The sequence below is a fragment of the Neopelma chrysocephalum genome, unplaced genomic scaffold, assembly GCF_003984885.1.
Source record: "Neopelma chrysocephalum unplaced genomic scaffold, ASM398488v2 Primary Assembly neopelma1_24, whole genome shotgun sequence".
Classification (NCBI taxonomy): Eukaryota; Metazoa; Chordata; class Aves; order Passeriformes; family Pipridae; genus Neopelma; species Neopelma chrysocephalum.
Window position 1 is genome coordinate 43,428,203 of NW_020897693.1, and position 19,855 is coordinate 43,448,057.

At 35.5% G+C, this 19,855-nt stretch overlaps 1 protein-coding gene across 4 annotated transcripts in view; it reads left to right on the top strand.

Annotated features, from left to right (window-relative positions):
* Window positions 1-18,894, top strand: part of PAPOLA (poly(A) polymerase alpha) — a 45,152-nt gene extending 26,258 nt beyond the window's left edge. The window contains exons 13-22 of one of the 4 annotated variants that reach the window (XM_027673933.1): window positions 2,210-2,263; window positions 3,033-3,152; window positions 4,526-4,635; window positions 6,628-6,749; window positions 8,199-8,341; window positions 9,659-9,756; window positions 12,209-12,429; window positions 12,809-12,871; window positions 14,456-14,530; window positions 16,719-18,894. In XM_027673933.1, coding sequence (XP_027529734.1) covers window positions 2,210-2,263; window positions 3,033-3,152; window positions 4,526-4,635; window positions 6,628-6,749; window positions 8,199-8,341; window positions 9,659-9,756; window positions 12,209-12,429; window positions 12,809-12,871; window positions 14,456-14,530; window positions 16,719-16,814 — 1,102 coding nt within the window. In that variant the 3' untranslated portion in view covers window positions 16,815-18,894. Of the gene's footprint in view, window positions 1-2,209; window positions 2,264-3,032; window positions 3,153-4,525; window positions 4,636-6,627; window positions 6,750-8,198; window positions 8,342-9,655; window positions 9,757-12,208; window positions 12,430-12,805; window positions 12,872-14,455; window positions 14,531-16,718 lie in introns of all 4 variants that reach the window. The other 3 variants (XM_027673931.1, XM_027673930.1, XM_027673932.1) reach the window with 3 other exon arrangements.
* The last annotated feature ends 961 nt before the right edge of the window (window positions 18,895-19,855 follow it).

The window sequence follows — 19,855 nt, forward strand, 5'->3', positions numbered from 1 at the left end:
TTTTTTTTTTTTTTTTTTTTTTTTTTTTTTTTGTTTTGTTTTTTTTCCCTCAGACAGTAGTATGACTTAAATAATTTGGGATTTTTTTAGAAATACTTGTGTTAATAGTATATTACAATTCCATACTATCTACATTAGATTATTGTTATGAAAACAGCGCTGAAAGGGAGAGAGTGAGAAACACCATCAATTTCTAAAAAAACCAACCAAACAAAAAAAAACAAACCCAAGACCCCAAACAAACAAAGAAACCCAAACCCATATACTTCAAAATAATACCCTACATCTGAAAGTCATCACTGAGAGGTAGAAATTTAACCTAAGACTGTCTTTATAATTAAGTAATAGGTACTTCTGAATTAGACATATGCTTTGTGATAACAATACAAATGAGGAACTTATAACAAGTCTTTTCTTTGCAAAATTTAGCAGTGATACCTTGGAATCTTCAAACTAAATATATCTTAATTTTTAACAGCTCATGCTATTTCGTTTTTACTAAAAATGGCAGTAGGAAATTTGCATTGAATAATTCCCTCTCAGCACTAACAGGTGGGGGGGAATGGGGAGAAATTGCATCTTTTATTTTTTTCAGCTAGCACTACTTGAGCAAGAATAATTAATCATTACTTATTTTTTCATAAATAAGGTTTAGGGTTTTTTTTCTACGTGCCTACTAACTAGTTGAGAGTTATAGACATAGCCAAATTAATCTTTTTTTAAATAGTTCTTCAGAATGTTTCAAAGAACTGCTTTTAATAAGTAACTGGAAAATTGGTTTCTTCAAATACTTGCAGATTTGAGATTTATCTGTTCCGGTTTGTACACAGTTAAAAACAATAAAAAGCTTAAATGTCTTTCCTACTGAATTAGATTCTGCAAGTGTTGTACGTATGATGTAGGAATCTTATGGATCTAGTACTCCTTAGAATAAATCAATATTAGAAACTAGTAACTTCTCATACAGAATTTGAGTAAAGGACCCTTACTCTCTTTTTCCATAACATTTTATTATGAAGCAGTTAATACTGGCAAAATGCAAAAAATGAATAGGGCATTTTATCTTCATATCTCTCAGAACAGGGAAGAAGTTTCTCCAAATGTCTCTTTTCCATTTCTTGTTTCACTGACATTCTGTGACTGAATCAGAGAACTGTAGTTTTTAGCAAGGTTTTGTCTCTTGCCACCTAAAGATAAGTACAGAAACATGTAGCTGTTGATTTGGATTTGCTGTTGTGATTTGAAGGCCTGTAATAGCATCAGGGGACTCTGCACCACAGTTTTTGACCACCATTGACCTTGCTTTCCTTTCTATGAGAGGTGTATGTACTAGGGTCTAGTCCCTCATGTTACTATTGTTCTTTAAATCCTGCGCTGAAGGTACCTAAACATGCCATATCAGTATAGAGTGGTGCATTGGATGACTTAGGATGTTAAAGACTTCCCAGCTGAGCTTCTGAAAAACCTGTCTGTAGGCATGTAAGGTTCCCTCATCTCGCTCTTTACAAACTCAAGTTTAAAGTGATGGTCTCCCATTCCACTGTCCTTGGGCTTCTTTGTTTAAAATACCAGTCTTGCTTTGTATACTCTTTCTTTGAAATCTACTTACAGTGGGTATACACTGATTGTCCTGGAATATAGTTGAGAGCTTAAGAATTATCATCAGAGGAAATGTTCCTTATGAAGTTTCAGATAAGTGTCTTCTGACAATTCTCAAATGCAGATGTAATTTTTTTTAAACCACATTTCATGGTGTTATTTTTGACTTTAAACAAATGCATATTTGCTAACCAGTCTTCTAACTCTTCAGAAACAACGTTGCAACTAAGACAACTGACATGTATAGGTCCTTGTGATCAACTATTTTTTCTTGACTCATAGTCAGTTAAATCTCCTGTCTCTTTAGGTATTGAAATATCTGTAGTGTTTTACAGCCAGTGCTACATTCCTAACCTTGTATTAAGGTTACTGGTAATACTGTGTAGTTGCAAATGGCCCTAAACTCTGAAATGTTTTGAAAAGTCTGTTAATCACACACTTGGGACATAGCCCCGTTCTCCACTTAACAATGCTTAATTTAATGCAGGGTATATACATAAGATAATAATCTATATTTTTCAATGTAGAATTTACTGCAATTTAATATTAAGGTTTGAATGTCTAGTCTTAGAAAGATATATAGAATAGCATATTGTCTTTATCTTCAAAGGCATTATATTGTACTTCTAGCAAGTGCACCGACAGAAAAACAGCGACTAGAATGGTGAGTATAATCCTTGCTACTTAAAAAAACCAAACCAAACCAAAAAAACGCCCAACAAACAATAAAAACACCACTTCTTCCCTCCCACCAACCTTCGATACAAGGGAATATCTTTTGCATGGAGTGTCTTCATAGTGAAGCGAAGTGGAACTTCAGTGTTTCAAAATTAAATGGATGGAGTGTAGAGTTCTGAAAAAACTGTAGGAATGAAAAACTGGGAAGTGAAGGCTGTTGCTCGAATTTTTGCTTAACGTCACTGTCACGTTTATTTTATGAATGCCTAGTGCGCTTTTTTTAATAATCAGTGTGAGGAGATATGTTTTCAGTCACTTGAAATGCTGTTTCTCAAAACTAAAATTCCCCTTACCCATGTTTCTGCTCTTTTTTATTAGTGAAATTTTAAGATTGGCAGGTATTGGGAATTTCTTCAGTTCTAAAATTCATCTGAAGCCAAAAGAATATTGGATAAATATGTAGTAATTTCTTGCTGACTGCCCTTTACTTGATGCATAATGTCTTGCTATTTAATTCCATTTGTAAAACCACGCCATAGAGAGAGCTGCAGGGCATTCTTAAGCTTTACTTGCGTCAGTTTTTGTAACGCCTTCACTGGGTTTATTGATCTGAATTAATCTGACGTGCACTAGTTCATTAGTAGTCTCAAATATAAGTATAATGAGAATGTTGGGGATTTTATCCTGATACATGATATTGGATACCCTATTATTCCCTATTAATGAAATCTTGCTAATGAATGACATTTATACAGGGTGGGCTTGGTGGAATCAAAAATCCGTATTCTAGTTGGAAACCTGGAGAAGAACGAATTCATTACACTGGCTCATGTGAATCCACAGTCATTCCCAGCACCCAAGGAGAATCCTGACAAGTAAGCAAAGCCATTTTTTTATGTAATAGGGAGGAGCTAATTTAAATACAAATTCATTAAAAAGTTGTTTTTATAGAACTTTAAAAGTATTAATTTTTAATGACAGCATCTAAAGGCAAACAGTCTTAAGCTCTTCTCAAGTACCATTTGTGGAATTAGCTACTCTATTCTGTAAAAGAATGTTTCGAAACTAGAAAATAAGGAAAAATATATTTTTGCTAGTAACTGTATTAATTACATAATTTCTTGCGAATAATCTGTATGAGTTACTGCTATTTATCTGATGCTGTTTTAATTACAAGGCAGCACTGAGAATTGGGTAAAACATAGGCACTGTAGAACCAAACTCTTAAGTAATAAAGTTATAAAATTTAGCAGTTGAGATGCACATCATTGAAATCATAATGACTGATGAAAGAATTTGTCAGGTTGTGGAAACAGTGGAGAGAATATTCAGATTCTTCAGGATTTTAAATGTTTTTTAACTCCTTCCCCACTCTGCCACCCTCTCCTCCCCCACTCAAAACAGCAATTGCAGATGTGTGGGGGCTAAGAACTCTTCAAGAATTTATTTTATTTCTAGATGGTGGTGTAATTAATTCATAAGGAATCATATTTTTGTGTGAAGCATGAGAATGGGGAAGAAATTTGTCTTCATTGGGATATGAGAAAAGTCTTCTTTGCCTTGCACACAGCCTTTTCCACACATCAAGTGCTTCAAGTGACACGATGGTGCTGCCTTTTTTTATAAGCTAGATACATAAATCACATGCAAGTTCCAAGTGAAATTGAACAGAAGCAGGCAGTACCTCCTTAGCACCATTTTACAGCTACAACTGCCTGCATAATCCCAGGCTCTGATTAGCTCTTATTTCAGAGGACTTGATGCAAGCAACACTTTTAGGAAAGGTCATCTTCCCAGTGTACACCAAGTATGTTCATTCACCTTCCCATGTGAAGGGGAATTTTTGGGCAGTTACAGCTAAGAAATTTAAGCATTGAAGACACGTTTAGGTGGCAAAATGGAAGTCGCTTAGTTGGGGAATAGATTCTAATTACTTGAAGATCTCTTAATAGTTGCAATGACTGGTTGTAGCTACACAAGAGAATCTATACAGGAGCACAATTGAATGAAGTAGTCTGCTGATGATCTTAGTTCATTTGCTGGGGATAAATGTCGCTGTTTCATGACTTTTTTTATATCATGAATGAAGAGGACATGTTGTTAAATCAGCTTTGGTTTTTGTCTTAATGGCTAGCTTCCCATTGCTAGTGGAGTTAAAATGTACAACTCTTGTCTCTTGCAGCAGATAAGTTATTAAATTACTTAAGTCTGCCAGTATTACATGACTGTTTTATATAAAATTTTCCAGGGAAGAATACCGTACAATGTGGGTGATTGGGTTGGTGTTTAAGAAAACTGAAAATTCTGAAAATTTAAGTGTTGATCTTACCTACGACATTCAGTCTTTTACAGACACAGGTGAGTTTTGCTTTCTAGATGTTCTGGTATTGATAAACTTGTTGAAGTTACTGTCTTTGTTCAAAATGTAGTCTTTATTCATAATGTTCACAATAGTACTAGAATTGTATCTAGACAGAGAGCAGAAGGATTCAGCTAAGGAGTTATTGGTATTTTTTCAGTGATTTTTAATTCTTCTAGACACTTCAGACTAACCATTTTCTGTTTGTTTTCATTAAAAGTGACAAATTTTGCGCGCATCTTCAGATCTTACTAAAAATGGTACATTATTTTGTAATCTTTATTGAAAAGACAAATTAATGTATGCGAACTAGCAAGCCTAACCTCAAAAATTTTGAGTATAGTTTTAAATATTTTTGTGATTTGGTGAAGCCTGATTTATCAGTGGATTAACAAAACATCTTTTATTTCATGGCGTTTTATGCTAGATAATTGATTCAGTAACTTTTACTTTCATGCCCAACACTCAGTGCAAAAAAACTTTTTGACTTTTTTTGATGTTTACTTTTTGATTCACAAAAGTAAATTGGAACATGCATAAGAAGTTTATAAGCAAAGAATTGGTAACAGCTGGAGACTAAGACTCTCCAGGGTGTAAGGAACAATAGCTTTGACAGGTTTACCTAATAAATTTGCAGTGGTTCGTGGGTTTTTTGGTAATCTGAAATTAATGTAAATCTGTCTTTATAGTTTTTAATCCATCCTAAAGGCTTCTTTGCCCTGTCTTTTGGAAGAGACCCCAAGGTTTTATTAAAACTAATGAAGCATTTTCAAGGATGAAATGAGGGAATAGCTTGCTTTTTAGTGAGAGCAAGGGAGGAAGAGAGGTGTGAAGAGTGAGCTAGGTTTTCCTTGTATGGAAACTTTGGTAAGACCTAATGTCAGAAACATGAAATGCTTTAGCCATGTCTGGTTTTGCTGAGTGTGCTCCTACCTTAACTGTAACCTATATAATTTTTACAGAGGCTTTATAAGCTGCTTCAATACCAAGAATTCGTGTAGTACTCTTTAATATGCAGTATTCATTGAGCTCTTTGTTTGCCTGTCTCTTAACACCTTTATAATTACATCTTCACAGCCTATTCACTGAGATTCCTTATGTTTGTAGAACTAGACAGTGAATAAGGGAGATACCTCTTAAATTTTTGTATTTAAGATCTACAGAACAGTTCTTTATTCATACATCTGCCACAGCTTTATTCAACATTGTGTAGATAGTCGGTGTGAAAGATCAGGTTTTTCATTTTTACTTGGCTTTACTTGAACCCAGGATCCTGAGTTGCAGTTCTCTTGCTAGCATTTACCATGTTGACTCACCAGAAGATCTTCTGAGGCGAAGAGAAATGGCTTATTACAGGAGATAAAATCCAAACAAACAAACCCACTAAAACAACCATACAAGATGAAAAAACCCAACAAAACCCAAACCAAACAACGCAAAACAAAGCAACAAAACCCCCCAACTAAACAGAAGAAAACCTGAACATAAATCATTTTTGTATAAAAATACAGTGGTATATGAGTAGCCAGAGTGATTTGTAATATATTAGCTGACACTCGAGCATTCAACACCTGAATTAGAACCTGTTTGTTGCACGAGCTGCGTTAATAAAATCAACTGTGAAGAAAACAGTTTTATATAAATATTGTAATTCTTATGAGGAAATTTTATTTCTATCTTTAGTCACTTTGAGATGAAATGAACAGTTTGCTTCAGAGCTCTTACTGATAAAACTTATTAACAGTGTAGTTTAGTGTGCTTGCAAGATATTTTTCTTGAAAAACAGGTCACCTGTTTCTGAAGTAACATTTGTGTTTGTACTGGCAGTGCTGGCATAGTAGGCAGTTCACTTTCTTCCTCCAGAACAAGAAAATGTTTTCCTTGTTCTTGAAGGTAATAAATGCTCTGAAATGCAATTTGTTTCTGCCTGGGCAAGTAAGTGGACTTTGCAAAATGCTTCAATATGCCATAATGTTATTCTAATTGTGTAGTTTATAGGCAAGCAATAAACAGCAAGATGTTTGAGATGGATATGAAGATTGCTGCAAGGCATGTGAAACGTAAGCAACTTCACCAACTGTTACCTAATCACGTGCTTCAGAAAAAGAAAAAGGTAAACTTGGCTAATATTTGAAAGCAGTAAAAATACCATTGAGAAGTGATTCCTCAGCTTTTTAGACTTACTAATCAGAGAACTAAAATCACATTTTAAAGTCCTAATTTTACCTGCAATGTGATTTCCTTTGAATGTAGCGGTATTAATACATGCACTAAATATAACGTTAGATTTCCCAGAACATCAACAACATGGATAGTATCTTCAGATCTGGCTGAAATACTATATTTTGTTTGCCTTCCTAAACTAAACAGATTTAATACAGTGTAATTAATAAGGTTTTTAATCTCTCTTAGCATTTTAACATGCAGATTACTTAAAGGAAGCATCTGTTACAGTACAATAGAACAACCAGACAAGGGATTCTTGCTGTTTCCAGCTCTTTCTTCTTATATTAGATTTTTCTCTCAGGCTCCTTCCTAAATGTTAAATTGCAAATCATCAAATAGAAACAGAGTAGAATGTTGAACTGGTTGCTGCCTTTTTGTCTCTTAAGACAATAGTCTGTTGCTGTAACTGATATTGAATCATTAAGGATAATTTCAAGGAAAGTATTCTTCAACCTGCAACTTGGCAGCTTTTGATATCATATGCTCTTTTAATTAAAAGTAAAAGATTAAATTATAGTTTTAACATCAGAAAGTTGCCCATTGTCTGGCTGGCATTATTTTCTCCCTCAATGTATAATTTAGTTAACTTGTGGCCATACATGAGAATGGTAGCAATGGTGTTTAGTTAAGGTGCTGTGCTGGATATTGTTTACTTTCAGCGGAGCCTGGAAGAAGGGATTGGAACATTGAAATGAACAATTCAGTCTATTTCAAAATCCCTGCTGCTTTGTATTAGTTTAGTCTGAGGGCACTACAGGTTTGCTTGGTTTTTTGGATAGCTAAACCACTGTTACATATTCTGTGTTAAATATATCTGAATAACATGCTTTTCCTGTCTATAGCTCTTTTATATCAAGTACTGTTTTAAAGAATAGGAAGTCTTTATTGACACCAAGTGTAGATCTGTTTCAGAGGACAATGTAAATATTTAGTAATACATCTCTAAGTAGTACTATGTCGAGGAGGGCTTTTCTTCTCCACAGACCAAGTTCAAATCAGTCTCTAAATTCTTTTTATTAATTGTGGTTTTGATGTACATCAGTTACTTTAAAGTTAATGAAAGTCCACAAAAATCAAAGAAACTTGAAATAAAGCTGAAAATACAATTACTAAATACAGTAACTGTTTCTGGTTTTGAACATGTTTGGTTCAGACAAATCTGTACCAGAGTTGTGAATATGAAAATGTAAATGCTTGTGGTGACAGGATAGTGAATGACTTACATGTAAAAGGATTTGAAAATTGTCTATTTATGTTTGCATTTTGAAATTACCTGAATCTTCATTGAGTTTTAAACCTTTAATTAGACTAATGGAACTTGTCTTCTGGATTGCAGCATTCGACAGAAGGGATCAGGTTGACAGCTCTGAATGACAGCAGTCTCGACTTGTCTATGGACAGTGATAACAGCACGTCTGTGCCTTCGCCTACTAGTGCTATGAAGACGAGTCCATTGAACAGTTCCGGAAGTTCTCAGGGGTAATGGAGACTTTCAGTCTTCTTGCTGCTCTCAGTTCCTGAATTACTTGTGTTAAAAGCATGGCAAGTACTGCATGTGTGAGTACAGTTACCAGGTTGTGACTGTTCCAAACTGGAGATTGTAGACACTCTTATTTCTAGTTTGAGCACTAGAGCAGGCCTAAATTTTGGGGATAGTTAGTGTGGCACTGGACTTCAGATGAGGAATTATAAAATGGGGTAAAAATGCTTAGAAGAGCACAATGATCTAAAAACTTGGCCGCTGCAGTAGGAGGCTATGAGAGGTAGTGAGCAGGAAATTGAGGTGATAGGGTGAGAAAGTGTTACATGAGTTTTGGATCCAAGTGTGAGACAGTAGAGAAGTTTAGACTTTCTGTCTTGGAAGTCAGTAGTGCTGCTGCTATTACTGATGATATCTATGCAAATTAAATTTAGGAACATAATTTTCCGTTGTATTTTCAAAGTATATTTGTTTTTCTTAACTCTAACTTTATGTATTAAGTCTTTTACTACCTAAACTCCAATTTGCACAAATAAATCACATTTACTCTCTTCTTTCAAGAGTCTCATGTTTGTCTTTTATACAAGAGAACTTATCATCAATCTCCTACAATTCTACAGTATTACGTGTATACTACAGGACATTATGTAGGATGAAATAGTGAACTTCATTTAGCTTAGTACTTTTGCCAGTGCTTATTTAGTTAGTCTTCCTTGGTAGATAAAGTGGTAAATGGTAAACACTTACTGTGCTATTAAAACAAGTCTGTGATATCTAGGATGTCACACTTGAAGTGGATACTGGCCTGCTGATTTTAGACACACATTGCTTCCTAATTTCTTAAAAATTAAATAAAGAACCTTTTTTTGGTCATGGGAAGCCCCAGGCCTTTGCTTGGAAAGTCCAGACTGAAATCATTGTTATAATGGTGTGTGTAGATTAAAACTAAACTTTCTGTTTTAGTCTTTCCACACTGGTTTTGTTTCATCCTTCAGGAAATAGTTGCTGTGTTTTTCCCCGTACCTTGTTTGAGCGGATGTTGCCTTAATTTTTGCCTTTTTTTAAAATGCAGCTTCTTCCTGGTCTAAAAAACCATCATTTAAGTGGTTTAACTTAAATATTTGAAATAACTTCCACTGCTTGAGTTTGGTAGTAGATTGCCAATGCTCATTTGAATCTTTTTACTGACTTAGTGAGTTCTGCTCTGTAACATAGGTGAAATATCAGCTATGGTTGCTGACCATACAAGGCAGGTCATGTAGCACCACAGCTTTACTACTGTGTTCAGCATTTCATAATTTTTCTCTTTTTAGCAGAAGCAGTCCTGCGCCAGCTGTAACAGCAGCATCTGTGACCAACACACAGGCTTCTGAAGTCACTGTGCCACAAATAAATTCCAGTGAAAGCTCAGGGGGTAAGTAAAATGGCATAGCATATTGTTTCTATTGATTTTTTAGTAAAGTTTATATGGCAGTTTTTCTTACAGTTTGAGTCTTCTAGTCTTAGCATGTGCCGTAACGTGTTCTTCTTGATACACAGATGTAACTAATTTCTTTAGGACTCAGAAAATCATGCTGGAATATTTTATGCCATTATGTTTATTTCTTTTATTCTTGGGGATTTATATTTGCCATTCACAATAGCAGTAGTTTTCCAATGACCTATTGGAGGTCTGTAGTTCAGTTGGTTAAATGAGGAAAAACTACTTAGAACTGGAAGAGCAATTTTTATATTTATTTTTAATTCATTTTGTAGTTATACTCGCGATGGATCTGTACTGTCTGTAGTCTGTGCTCCCTGTTCCTGCTCCTTGTGCTTCATGAAATTGATTCTAGGAATGAAAAAGACTCAGATGTAAGCAGAACACATGTTCCTTACTGATGTCTGTTCAGATATGTCCCACTGTGTGTGCTGATTTTATCCTCCATTTTCTGCAAGAAAAAGTACACTTTACTTAAAAAAATAAAAATTTGACTCTTTGATCAAAGAATAAAAGCATCTGGTGAAAATGTTCTCTTAGCAGAGTCAGCTACTCCTTGCTTTTGATGGAGCTTTAGCTGTGTACAAGGAGCAAGTCAAAAATAGATGGAAAAGGGTAGCAACTGGTTAGCCTTTCAAAATTAAATCTCTCATTTCACTCTTGACATGTGGGATGGTGGGGTGTTACTTCTCTCTGGTTTTGTCATGTCACAGGTGCATCAATGTAAGTTTGTCCATGAGCACTAAATTCAGCTTAAATGACATGACTGGTTTTTGGATTTGGAAGCATATCAGTTTATCATTCTTGTATTCTGGTTAATGAAAATGTTAATCACCTGATAGTTATTAATGAAAAATTTCCTCAGTATATTTTTTCTCATCCTGGAGCATCTCCCTATGTGTGCTTATTGGTTTGAGGTAGGCAATTGATGAGATAGAGCTTTGTCATATGGAGCATTTTTCAAAATGATGTATATAATATGAGTTCTTTATCTGATGCTCTGTGATGACTTCATATTTGTCATTGTGTATCTAAGCCTGAGAAGCGATAAACTTTGTTTTTGAGTGACAAAGTGAGTATCAAACTGCTCTTGGATTTGATTTAAGCTAGTCTTGGCAATGCACAGTGGCTGAGTACAGAAGCAGTAAAACTTCTTTGGATACCATGAATAACACAGCTGTATTAGTGTAGAGCTTTGCCTGTGCTAGTATAGCCTACTGTTAAGCAGGGTTAATTAGACTAAGCAGAGTGTCACTGACATGGCTACCCTGGGTTTGGTACAGGAATTCTCCCTCAGAATCATAGGCTGTTAAGGGGTTGGAATGGACCTTAAAGATCATCTAGTCCCAACCCCTCCTGTCATAGGGATACCTCCCACTAGACCGGTTTGCTCATGGTCTTACCCAGACTGGCTTTGAACGCTGCCAGGATTGGGGCATCCACAACCTTCCTGGGCAACCTGTTCCAGTGTCTCACCACCCTTACAGTAAAAAATTTCATTCTAATTTTTAGCCTAAATTTCCCCCTTTCAATTTGTACCCATTACTCCTTGTCCTGTCGCTACAGTTCCTGATGAAGAGCCCCTCTCCGGCTTCCCAGTAGTCCCTCTTCAGATACTGGAAGGTTGCTATGAGTTCTTCAGGCTGAACAGCCCCAACTTTCTCAGCTTGTCTTTGTAGGGGAGGTGCTCCAGTCTTCTTATCAATTTCGTTGCCCTATTCTGGACTTGCTCCAACAGTTCCATGTCCTTATGTTGGGGACACTAGAACTGTACACAGTCCTCCTGGTGGGGTCTCACAAGAGCAGAGTAGAGGGGGGAGTGTCATCTCCCTTGACCTGCTGGCCACATTCCTTTTGATGCAGCCCAGGATTCTGTTGGTGTTCTGGGCTGTGAGCATACATATCTGCTGCCTCACTGAATTTTGCACTGACCATCCCCCCCCAAGTGTTTCTCCTCAGGGCTGTTCTCAATCACTTCTCCAACCAACCTGTAGGTGTGCCTGGGATTGCCATGACCCAGGTGTGGGACCTTGCACTTCACTTTATTCAGCTTCATGAGGTTTGCATTACCCCACCTCTCAAGCCTGTCCAGGTCCCTCGGGATGGCATCCATTCCCTCCAGCGTGTTGGCTGCACCGCACAGCTTGGTGTTGTCAGCAGACTTCCTGAGGGTGCACTCAAGCTCGAGAATGAGCTTGAAACTAAACTGTGCTGTGTATGCATACCTGCTGTTCCAAACTTCATGCTTATACTATTAACTCTACCATTTCCTTGGTGCCTGCTAGATACCAGTGGTTTTGAATAGAGACCAGAAATATCAATGATTGAACTGAAATGAATTGTGCCAACTCATCTTGTTGAAGATCTTTAAATTATTTATCCATAGGTACTTCAAATGAAAGCATTCCTCAAACTGCCACACAACCAGCCATTTCTCCACCACCAAAGCCTACCATCTCTAGAATTGTTCCCTCAGCGTATCTATTAAATCCATCACCAAGAACTTCAGGAAATGTTGCAACAAAAATGCCTAGCCCTGTCACAGCAGTGAAAAGGACATCTTCTCCCCATAAAGAAGAGTCTCCTAAGAAAATTAAAATTGAAGAGGTATTTGAGATTTTGACGTCATACCACAGCAATGTTCAAAATTTTGAATATTCATTTCACCCACAGAGTGCTGATTCTCATATTTCAGATTTCAGATATTTCCTACTCTGATTGCATTGCTGCTTGATGTTTTTTGCTTGCTTAAGGTGTTAGTACTTTTATTATGTTGATATTCATCATATGACACATGTACAGCATTAGCACAAATGCTTAGGTGCTAAATTCTTGTCTTAAAAGCTATTATTTTGGTAAGACTATAACATGCTAAGTCTTACAACTAATTCTGTCCTCAAAAACACTTTATGACCTTATTGTCTTGTTGATTTTTTTAAAAAAAATTCTTTATGTTTTGTAATAGTTTGTGTTTGCATTTCAGCAGGATGAAATAAGTGAAGATACTAGCTGTATAGATTTGAATGAACATGAAAAAATGGAAGCTAAGGTATCTATGACTAGACCATATAATTTTGTGTATATTAATTAGGACTCTTTCTTGTGAAAACTACTGTGTTTCCCTCTAGGAATGACTAAGGGTGTGTGGAGATATAGACTCTCCAGTAAAGATATCAAAATGAATGTTATTTTCTTAACGTTTGTCAGTATTGATGAATTGCAGTCCATTACCTGCTGCCAGGCTAAGTTGAGCCTGAGTCCATAGTCACATGGGATTGTGATTTCTTTGCTGGTCATTCACATGGCATTAAGGCAAGGTGAAAAAATTGGTGATGATATTTATATATCAATTTGTTAAATCAGGTAAGGGATTTGTCATTATGCTGCATTTTGCCTAATGTATGTTAATTAGTTAAAGAACAGTTACCCTATGTAACTGAGAATCCCAAAGCCAGGTGCTGCCTTGTTCACTTTTTAGACTGAAAAATATTTCAAGTGATGGTAAATCTTTTCTGGCAGTGAAATTATTTTTTGAAGTTACAGCATACCTTTGAGGGATTTCAGAGATTCAATGTGCCCCTCCAGTATCTTGTAATTTAGCAGACAATTTTTCTGCTTAGTGGTGAACAGAAAGGGTGGCAGTCTCTCTTTAGCCTTATGATAGCAGCTCTCCACTTGGGCATATACATTTTTTATACGCACGTTCTGTTGTCTTCGGAATACTCTGAAAAATATGCTCAAACTTATGTTAAAGTGCTTTGGTTTATAGCTTCAACTCCCTTAAGTGAGGAATTATGTGTTGTTTTGTAGTCACATTGAAATCTCTTTGAATTTAAGACAGGTGAGGGCAGAAATACATGTAAGCACTTAATCCTCGCTTCGAAAATAGATCCTCTGGATACAGGTCAATGTAAAAGACATAGGTAATCCTGTTAGCTTTTATTGGCAGTCTCTTCTAAATCTTTTGTCCTTCATATACATGGAAGGAAATGGAGGAATGAAATTTTTTAATTAACATAAGCATAGGTTTTTTTCCATTGAAATGCAGACTTTTTTTAGGGTATGGTTACTAAATGGTACAATTTTAACTAACAGACTGTTTTTATTGAAATGAGAATGTGCCATTGTCCTGCTTTAGCCCTGTAGTCCCACTGTTGCACCTGAAAACCAGGCTCTGATAGTCATCTATTAATTCAGAAAGCTGATTGAACCCATTAAAGCAGCAGGAAAACTTTTATGGCAGAGTGGCAAAAGTAGTGGAAAAGCAGTTGAATTTTCAACAAATTCTGAAGCTTTTCCCATGATCTTCCTTGATAATACACTTTTTGTCTTAATGGAGTTGAATTATTAATGTTTTCCTATAGGATTCTGTATAAAAGATGCTAAGTGGTTAAAGTGGCAACTGAGAAGTGATGTAGCTTATGTTGATGTCAAATTCCTAATCAGGGAAACATTCTCTAATGTGGTGATTCCTACATTATAAAAGGAAGAGTATCAATGCAGCAAGCACGAATGCTTGCCTTTTCCTTTTGCTATATATGCACAATATAAAGCATTCTGGTTAGTGGAGGTCTATATAAGTAGCTTTTATAATGGGAAGTGGTAACTGTGGTGATACTTTTAATTTTTTCAGGAGCAACCTGAGACAGAAGTGAATGTTAATTCTCAAGCAGAAACTCTTCAGACAACTTCTCTGCAAGCTCCTCAGGTACTGTTTTTAAAAGCAATACCTCCGTGTGTGTTTGCACTGATCTGTGGGGTGAAAGCATTGAAATTGAAATGAGTCCAGATGCTAAAAATAAATGTAAAATTTTAAATATAAATCCATTGCATGGAAAACTACTTGTTGTTACTGTCACAATTTTTGTGTTTTAGATGGTCATTGATCTTATTGAATGTGCATTGTAGCTAAACATGTATGGCTTGCCATACAAACTGACCGAAGCTGGATTCGCTCTTCTGAATTGTGCCTTCAAAGTAAGGGGCTCAGTTTATTCCTTTGTGCTTTGCACATCACAGAATAATCCTTTCTAACAAGGAAACAAATGCTTTAAATAGCAGGTGCTCAAAGATATCCAGGTAGAGGTTGAGAATGTCTAAAATGTGACTTCAGATTCTGATATTTGGTATGAGAGAGAAGTTGTGATCTTGTCGTTCCTTAACTAGCTGTGTTGCTTCACTGCAGGTGTTAAAAGTGTAAGGTCCATTGGATAAACAGACACTAAGAATTCTGTGCCATTCACTTAAATTTTTGTTTCTGTTCGTTTTTTGTAACAACCTTTAGAGAGGACATCTTTGTCTTACTAGCATTTTTAAGTTTCTCTTAGTGCTCTACTGATTAAAATTTCACTATCACAAAGCATTTTATGCACACTTGAATCGTTAAATGATGTGTAGTAAATATATTGGTTGAAAATGGAGATCTATTGCAATAGTATTTAATAGTATTTCTTATTTGGATGTTTTGAACTCTATGAACAGTATTGAATATAAAGATAACAAGATTGTTTGGGAAAAACTGTAGATGCTATATGGGCTCTCTGAACTGCTTCAGGGGAGTTTTTAGATCATTTAGTAAGTACACCAAGTTTATTTCACCTGTTGTTGAGGGGTGATTGTATAAAGCTTTGTAGCTCTTTATTCAGGTTGTGTAGTTGTTACCTTAGCAAAAGTAATCTGGAAACTACAAAAGAATGGTGAGCCTCTTCTGTTGTTTTTCAGTGTTCTCATTGGCTTTGTTTAAAACACTGCCCATGTTGCAGAAAATAGTAACATGTCAAACCACAGATCAGGACTGACCAGAGGGGGTTACTGGGGGCAGGGACAAGGCAGGAGGTCAGAGCTATTTTGCCCTGGGTCCTTGTTGCATTGTGCTTTGCTACTGATCAGCCAGTGTTAACTCGGTTGATTTTTTTTGTTTGTTTTATTTTGTTTTTTAATAAAGCAACTTTTTAGAGCAGTCGTTTTAATGCAGCTTTCCCCATGTATAAAATTTTTCTTATATTAGTTTTGATTGTTTATAACATAAGAAAACATTTTATGATAAATGATGTGAAGTAATACATAATAACTGGGTTATTGGGATGGCAAATCCTGTGCCACAGTGGAAGAGAAAATACTTTAGAAGTTAATAAAACCCCCACCCCAACATTAGAAGCATGTGAGGCAAGTAAGAAATTAATGAATCACACTCAATCTTGAGAGAGTTTCTTTTCTGTGTTTTCCTTTAGTTGGCTTTAGATACAATTTTGCTTAATGGCATTTAAGTCTTAAGTGAGAAAAAAGTGTTCAGACTATTGTCAAGGTGGAATTCTTAACTCATTCATACAGCGTGTTTTGTAAAGTTTGTCATACCTCTTTTCTCATAAATGTAAACCAATATGAAAAACTGGAAATTTGACTGTAAAGAGATTTTCAACAGTCAGGACTGTGAATGTATGAAAACACATACTTTGCATTGGGGACAGCTTCTCATCACTCATCTGTAAGGGGCAGAGACTTAACACTGAATTGTTAAAAGGATTTTTAAATACTAAACATGTAGATCAGATAGTAGATGTCACTGATCAAGCAACCTTTTTATGTGGATATTATGTTTTACTATGATGCAGGTTATTAGTAGGCTCAACTTGATCTGCAGCACTTGCTAATTTCTTGCAGTTGTCGAAAAGGGTAATGCACACAAAGACTCTTGTACAAATTTTCTTTAGTAAAGACTATATAGGCAAAGGAAATATCTGCTTCTGTATTTGATTTGTAATTATCCTTGTCTTCATATATTCCTAAAAAGTCTTCTAAAGATCTTGGTTTTGAAAGTTAATGCCAATTACTACAAAATTTTTCTTTTTAATATTTACAAAGTTAAAATGCAACCAAACTTCTTCTTTTCTTTTCAGAAAACACCCAGTACCGACCTTTCAGATATCCCTGCTCTCCCTGCAAATCCTATTCCTGTTATCAAGAATTCAATAAAATTGAGATTGAACCGGTAAAAACAACCTCAGGGGTCCATAAACAGTATCTGCCAACTCAACCTGTTGTCTTCTAATGCTAGAAAAAAAGGAGAATGGAGGGTGCAAGACTAGAACATAATCGCAAGTGGATTTAGGTATATTTTGTGCACTTCCCTTTCTGGACTAAAATTGCCGCTTGATTGGAAGTCCAGGTTAGTATGTGAAGCCAGGAGTACAATTAATGTGTTAGCAACAGTTGCATTAAATATTTCAAAGGATTACTGCCTTTAAAAACATGAACACTATTTGTAGCCATATTTGACATTCTGATTGAATTTGTTTGAATTATTTCAAAATTGAGATTAAACTGGCATAAGAATCCCTTAATGCACTTTTATGTACTTTTTTATTGGAGTATGACTAATTTTAGATCTTTAGCTGATACACTTTCATTTTATTGAAGAATCTCTTCAATAGTAGTAAATTGCAAATTGGATGACATTCTGTGACGTACTATACATTGAAAACAAAGTGTATAGTATATTTACTTCAACTGCCATCAAGCAGCAGTAAGTCTTTAAAATGTAATGTCAAATCTTGGGGTTATAACTTGAGGAAGTAATTGGGAAGTTTTGGTATTGGTGGGACATGATTAAGATGTGGTCTACTTTTATTTATAGGATTATTTTAAGGTGCATACAGATCAGCAATCAAACAGTAAATAAACTTTCATTTGAGCTAATTGAACTCCTTATTCCCTTTTTTGTTCCCTTTATTTCTTGGGAAAAGCTTTTGCATTTTATGTTTGGGGTTTTTTGTGGTTTTTTTTTTTAATTTTTTTTTCAGCTTGTATGCACCATATAGGACAACAGTTATTTATACAAAATAAAAACAAGCCATGTACTCATTTGGGTTCCCCCCTGCCTCTTACCTAGTCATAATACTTTGTGGCCTCTAGGCACAAATTCAAAATTTGTCCCGTGACTAAAGTGTTTAGGTAAATATTTTGTGCCTGTAAAATACAACACCTGTCTTGATGGCCTTTGAATCACTAAATATAAGATGATTTTTGTACACTCCATAAAGGTCCTATATGCATTAAAAAGCTTCAAATTTTAAATAAATGCAGAAAGACTTTTCCCTAAGAATTTTAATCTTTTTATTTTTAGATGGCTCATCAGAAATAGTTTTACATACTGAACAACACCGAATTTTTAAAAATCATATTTCTAGTAAGCACTTGACATCTAGTAAGCTCTCTTACTCCTATTTTTTGTTCTTGTAGTCCTATCAAAAAAGTAACAGCCTTTTTCTTTTGAAAAAACTGAAGCTCTCATGGCAAAGAACAGCAGTATTTGAGGAACATGAGTGATACCAACAGTAATACCAGATGTAGATAACAAACTTCATGTTACTATTACTTAAGTCTGAAGTATGTGGGATGTCAAATCATACTTCCCATACTTTGATTAGCATGTTTTACGAGCTCCCTTCTCCCATTGTGCTCCATCCTATTACACGTGCATCTTTCATGTTAGAGTTAAATTACTTACACTCTTCCCCTTATCCTTCTAAATTAATTCTCCAAAGTCAGAGTGTAGCTTATCTTTTACTTAGGCTGTGCAGTAACTGAAGGGTTTTTTTTTTTTGCCATTTGTCTAAGATGTCTAGTATACAATATTTCTCTTTTCCTTGCCCTGTGCAGCCTGCTGTCGTCCACCCCCCAAAGAAGGTTATATCTTAACAGTTGAAGTGTACAAGCTGTCTGTGTATTTTGTGTAGCTATGGAGTTTAGATTGAAATTGCCAGGCACAAATTTAGTCTTGTCATTTTGTTTACACATCGGAAAAATCTTTTTCATTTTATTAAACGTTTCATGTAACTGCACCCAAGTTTTGCCAAGCTGGAAACTTGGAATCTTTCTGTATAGTGACTTTTTAATTCTAGTTTTCATAACCTGGAGATCAGACTGTTGCTTTCGCATGATGTACGTAGTGTCTCATGACTGGAGTTTGCTTTGTTTTATAGTATCTGTACTCCTTGTATTTTTCAAGAGCTATTTTGTAAACAGATGATGTATTTCTCCATTGAAAACACAATAAAAAACAGCACAATCCCATGGTTGTCTGATTTTTTTTGAATGTACTAAATTGATTTTACTTTCTTAATTCATACTCGGCTCTTAAATTTTCTGCTAAGTGAAAATACAGTACGGCCTAAAAGAAATACTACATGATGCTTATTTAGAGAAGATTAATTTATGTTTGCTATGGGAAGTGGAAGTAACACTCAGAAGGATTTTGAGCTGTAGTCTGTTAAAGGGAAAGGTTGTGGATGGTGCAGTGGCTTGGTGGGGACAGAGTTCATTCTCAAAAACACCCTAAGCATTTTAAGAGCATCCATTCCTTCTCCCCTGATTAGGAATCTGTCTTAAATTCTTCAAAGCTGACAAAACTAGAAGAAACGTGCCTGAACAATTTAAGACTACACTATTTTCTTGGAAAGTCTGAACTTCATTTTTTAAAAACATTGGCTGTAAGAGTTTTGGCACCACACACTTGCTTTTCTTGCAAGTGCTTATTCCTTGCGTCAGCAGATGGCACTGTTTCTCTTCTTGTCAAATAGTTTGAGTGTGCCCTAAAATAAAAGTAAAAATTACAAGTAGCTGTGCATCACTTGATTGATCTTTGTATCAGCATGAGCCCAATCCTCCAAATGCTTGATGTGAATTAACTTTAACAAGTAGTCTCCTTTTGACTAAAATTTCTTTAACTGCTGAAACCACTGGTGATTATGGTTTTCATATTATAATTGCCCTGCCTAGAACAATGAACCTTTGTGTTGTATATATTTTTCACAGCATGCAATTGCTTGCCTTGTTTAGAACAGATTAATCATCTTTATATCTTGCTCACCACACCTCCCTTTCCTCACGGCTGATGATGTTATTTATGGCTTATCTTTTATTTTCTCTGACCAATAAAAATCTGCTAGTAGATATACAAATTTCTGTTTAGTTTTTCTCAGTCTACTGGCAATAAGTCTCAATAGCTTGTTTTTCTGAGTTACCCATCATCAAC